This window comes from Primulina tabacum, chromosome 1, assembly GCF_025594145.1.
Source record: "Primulina tabacum isolate GXHZ01 chromosome 1, ASM2559414v2, whole genome shotgun sequence".
NCBI lineage: Eukaryota > Viridiplantae > Streptophyta > Magnoliopsida > Lamiales > Gesneriaceae > Primulina > Primulina tabacum.
This window is the reverse complement of record NC_134550.1, coordinates 51505157-51510610: the sequence shown is the minus strand read 5'-3', so window position 1 is coordinate 51510610 and position 5454 is coordinate 51505157. Positions and strand designations below refer to the sequence as shown.

The 5454-nt window shown below is 43.4% G+C and overlaps 1 protein-coding gene across 1 annotated transcript; it reads left to right on the top strand.

The window, feature by feature from the left end:
• Positions 1 to 2780: 2780 nt before the first annotated feature.
• On the top strand, positions 2781 to 3332 carry LOC142512150 (uncharacterized). The gene has a single exon (XM_075619676.1). The coding sequence runs from the start codon at positions 2781 to 2783 to the stop codon at positions 3330 to 3332; it is 552 nt and encodes a 183-aa protein (XP_075475791.1).
• The last annotated feature ends 2122 nt before the right edge of the window (positions 3333 to 5454 follow it).

Below are 5454 nucleotides of genomic sequence, written 5' to 3'. Positions count from 1 at the left end.
ATCAGGTCCACTCTCAGTAGCCCAGTTAGTTAGTGGCCCAGTGCTTAGCATCTGGGATGTCATCTACCGCGAGGTCGGTTGGAGGTTATGCGAGAGGTAGTGGCCCAATGTTTGGAAAAACCATGTCAGATTCATGACCCAGCACAGTGTAAGATCACCTCATCTTGGTCTGAAGCTTCTAAGAGGTCATCGGGAGGTCATCCCAGCCGACCTCCCATATCCACAATCTCGTCGATCATATATATGGTCGACCTCCCAAATCGACCTCCCAAGACCTCTGTTGGGGATCGATAACGAGTTTAGAGGGGAGGTGAATAAACTATTTCCTTTGTTGGACGATTTTGAAAAGGGTGCTAGAATCCTGTTAGAGATTATATCTAATATTGTTCGAATGTAAATCCAGCAGATCACAATAATAAGTACGGAAATGATCCGATGGAGTACGGTGAGAAACAATAAAACAGTAGGCAGTTGAACATTGATTGTTTCTGGAAGTTCGAAGACAAAATCTTCTAAGTCTCCCCTTCTTCTGTTTCCAGAAGATATTACTAAAAGACTTGGATATTACAGTACAACACTTGTACACACCCACTTCAGTAGGGCTTACCCTTACCCTACTGAAACTCTGAGTTACACAACTCAGTAAAACGAATACAACAAAGTTCTGGAAAAAACTATTTCCCAGATTACAAACTCTTCTCAATAAGATATAGTAAAGTGTTTAGCTTGAAGAGATTTCGGAACAGCAGCAACACAAAATGATCTCAAAAGATCGGATATAGATAATAGAGTGTGTGCTGTTTTTCTGTATGTTGAGCTTGAAGATAAGTAGTTGATGATAGCTCACTCACGTCGGAATAATAGTTGAGTGGATAATGATAATAACGTTGTTTTCTATAAAGGATTGACCTCTATATATATATAAAACTTTGAGTCCAACGTCTATAATCAAAAACAGCTTCTGAGACTCCTGAGTAAAATCAGCTTTAATACCTAAAAAAGGTCCTGCAGAAAGCTTCAGAGAAATTAGTCTTGTTACATGCGGTCCAAACCGTTGGATAAAATCATGCTCCCCTTGTCTTTGGGGACGGGACTGCACCGCATCACCAAAATGACGTGTTTTACTGTGGTAGATGTCATTTTTTCGTACAACGGGATATTGGGCCGACCGGCCCTGGCTGACTTCTGAGCTGTTAGCTCCACTTATCATCAAAAGCTGAAATATCTTGCGGGGAATGAAGTGGGAGTTGTATGGGGAGACCAGAAGTCCTCACGACATTGCTATGTAGATGAGGTAAAGGTAGAAGTAAAGAGGTCCCGAACCGAGGTGGGAATGATTGTGACTCAACCAAGAATGATCTCCAAAAATGAGGTTCAACTCACATCGAAGGAAGAGCCGGAAAAAATAGAGATAGGAATCCAGCGAAGCGTCAGAGTGGCGCCTGATTTGGATCCCACAACTAAGCATGATCTGCTAGCCTGTTTGAATGCCAATCCTGATGTGTTCGACTGGTCCTCACAAGTGCTTCGAGGGGTTAGACCAAAGGTCATGGAACATCGCCTCAATGTACTTCCTGAAGCCCGACCAATCAAACAGAAGAAGAGGCACTTTGACCCTGAAAAAGATAAAATAATAATGGAGCATGTGGACGAGCTTCTTAGGGCTGGACACATACGGAAGGTCTTTTTCCCAATATGGTTATCAAATGTAGTCTTGGTCCCTAAGAGCTCTGGAAAGTGGATGATGTGTGTCGATTTAAGAGATCTGAACAAGGCTTGCCCAAAAGATTATTACCCCTTACCAAGGATCGATCAACTGGTTGACTCCACCACAGGTCATCAATATTTATGCATAACGGATGCTTAACAAGGATACCATCAGATACAACTGGCAGAGGAAGACCAGGATAAAGTAAGCTTCATCACCTCTGAGGGGACATTCTGTTATGTGGTAATGCCTTTCGTGTTAAAAAATGCATGAGGTACTTATCAAAGGCTCATGGACAAGGTTTTTTCAGCTCAGGTTAGAAGGAATGTTGAGGTCTATGTGGATGATATTTTGGTGAAGTCCAAGGGTTTGGCTGACCTCATAGTGGACCTCCTGTGAGACCTTTGCCACTCTAAGGTCTTATGGGTTGAAACTGAACCTCAGAAGTGCACCTTTCGGGGTCAGGAGCGGAAAGTTTCTGGGATATATGATAACGGAAAGGGGAATTGAGGCCAAACCCGAGAAAGTAAAGGCTATCCAATCTATGTCACCTCTTGGGAATCTCCAGGAGGTCCAGAAGCTTGCCGAAAGAATCGCAGCTTTATCACGATTCATTTCAAAAGCAGCACATCAAAGTTTGCCTTTCTTCCGCATTCTCAGAAAAGCTAAGAAGTCTGAATGGGATGAAGAATGTGTAAAGACATTCGATGATTTAAAGAATTATTTGGCTGAGCTCCCTATATTAACAAACCATCAACAAGATAGCAATTATACGTTTATATTTTAGCCACCGAAGCAGCTGTGAGCTCGGTCCTAATCAGGAAAAAAGACACCAAATAGAGTCCCGTATATTACATCTTTCACGCACTCAAAGGAACTGAACTCAGATATACAGCGGTGGAGAAACTTGCCCTAGCCTTGGTCTCAACAGCTCGAAGGCTAAGGCCATACTTTCTATCTCACCCAATTACGTTCCTCACTAACAGCCCTCTCGGAAAGATAATGACTCATGCGGATATCTCAAGAAGATTGGTGAAATGGACCACTGAACTGGGAGAATACGACATTAAATATGGACCCAGGACCGCAATCAAAGCACAAGGCCTTGGCCGATTTCCTGATTGAGACTCTGCATGTAAAGGTAGAAGACCTTTGGAAGGTTTATGTAGATGGCTCATCCACCGGTGAGGGCAGTGGAGTCAGAGTGTTATTAATCTTTCCAAAGGGGGATGAAGTGAAATTGGCTGTAAGGCTAGACTTCAGGGCATCTAACAATGGGACAGAATATGAAGCGATTTTGGCTGGTCTAAGGGCAGCACGGCAGGTCAGAGCAGCTCGAGTTCACATCTTCTCTGATTCTCAGTTAGTGGCCAATCAAATGAATGGGTCTTATGATGTCAAGAATGAACAATTAATGGAGTATGTTAAGGCCATTGAGGCGGCCAAAGAACTTTTCACAGAACTTGTGTTTAAGCAGATCCCAAGGGAGGAGAACGAGGGAGCCGTCACCCTCGCTAAAATGGCAATCTCACTTCACATTTTGAAATCAAGAGATGTGGTAGTACAAGTGGAATTAAGCTCTTATTCGAACTCCTCACCTCCCGAACTTGAAGACAATGACTAGCGCGTAGAGTTATTGGGATACATGCAAAAGGGAGAGCTCCTCAGAGATCAAAGAAAGGCATACAAGCTGAAGAAAAGAAGATATTTCTAGCCAACTATGCAGAAAGATGCCCTAGCTGTCGTCATCTCATGTCACAGTTGCCAACGCCATGCTAAGCTCCAGCATCAACCAGCCACGCAGCATGTCCATTTGACCAATGAGGGATTGATATCGTGGGAACTTTTCCCATAGCCACAACCTAGAAGAAGTTCTTGCTTGTTGCCATCGATTATTTTTCAAAATGGGTGGAGGCTGAGGCTTTGGCTAAGATCACTGAGAATGAGGTCCTCAAATTTCTGTGGAAGAACATTGTCTGCAGGTTTGGGGTCTTGAGGAAGTTGATATCTGACAATGGGAGACAGTTTTAGGGAAGTCGGATCCAAGCCTGGTGCAAGGAAATGAAGATTCAGCAACACTTCACCTCCGTGGCTTACCCTCAGAGCAATGGCCAAGTGGAGGTCACCAACAGGTCCTTAGTACAGATCATTAAAACCAGACTTGGTAACGCAAAAGGTAATTGGGTGGAGGAACTCCCCAGTGTGCTCTGGTCATACAGGACTACCCCGAAGAACAGCACCGGGGAAACGCCTTTCAACCTGGTTTATGGAAACGAGGCGGTCCTTCCGGCAAAGATCGGTGAAGAGACCTCCCGAGTAATGTTCTATGATGATCAGAATGACGAGAGATAGGCCACAGACTTAGACTTCTTTGAAGAAAAGAGGGAAATCGCAGTCATAAAATGGAAGCTTACAAGAGATGTATAGCCCGATCCTACAATAAGAAGGTCATTCAGAGGAGCTTTCAGGTTGGAGACCTAGTTTGGAAGAAGATTCAAGATGTGGATGTTGGGAAGCTAGATCCAAGATGGGAAGGACCGTTTAAGATGATAGAAATTATCAGGTCAGGTGCCTATTACTTAGAAGATTTGGCAGGGAATAAATTGAAGAGGCCATGGAATGCCTATCACCTCTGCAGATATTATGCTTAGATTTTGTTATAGTTTTAGTTTCTTTTTATTCTGTCAGTTACCTTTATTCAAGAACGTCATGTTTTGATACTATATTAGTTGTATTAATAAAACTATATGTTTGTCTCAGAGATCATGGAAGATAAGGATTTCACCCTGTCTCGGTTCAGGAGCCTCAGAGTTCACCTCATCTTGGTCACGCCAAGTTTATAAAGGTTTTCACCCTGTCTCGGTTCAGGAGCCTCATAGCTCACCTCATCTTGGTCACGCTCTGTTTCTATTCAGGAGCCTCAGAGCTCACATCTTCTTGGTCATGCCAAGTTTACAAGGGTTTTCACCCTGTCTCGGTTCAGGAGCCTCATAACTCACCTCATCTTGGTCACGCCAAGTTTAGAAGGGTTTTCACCCTGTCTCAGTTCAAGAGCCTCAGAACTCACCTCATCTTGGTCACGCCAAGTTTAGAAGGGTTTTCACCCTGTCTCAGTTCAAGAGCCTCAGAACTCACCTCATCTTGGTCACGCCAAGTTCAAGAGCCGTCAGCCCGTTTTGACATGTATAAAACCTATTACTCAACTGACACAGAAGAATCAGCGATTCATTTGGTCAGATGAATGTGAAGCTAGTTTTCTGGAATTGAAGACGAGATTGACCACAGCACCTGTGCTAACTATTCTCTCAGGTACCGGAGGATTTGTTGTGTGCACAGATGCGTCTGGTAAAGGTTTGGGCTGTGTTCTGATGCAACATGGCAAAGTGATTGCTTATGCGTCTCGTCAATTGAAATCTCATGAAACACGTTATCCTGTTCATGATCTTGAATTGGCCGCCATTGTGTTTGCTTTGAAGATCTGGCGCCATTATTTGTACGGAGAAAAGTTTGTTATTTATTCAGATCATAAGAGTCTGAAATATCTCTTTTCTCAATCTGATTTGAATATGAGGCAACACAGGTGGATGGATCTCCTGAAGGATTTTGATTGTGAGATTCAATATCACCCTGGATCGGTGAATGTTACTGCGGATGCCCTTAGTCGTAAAGTGCATGATTCTGTTTTAGCTTCTGTTTGTGTCGCCAAGGTACATGAAGATATATGTACTTCTGGTTGGACTTTTCAC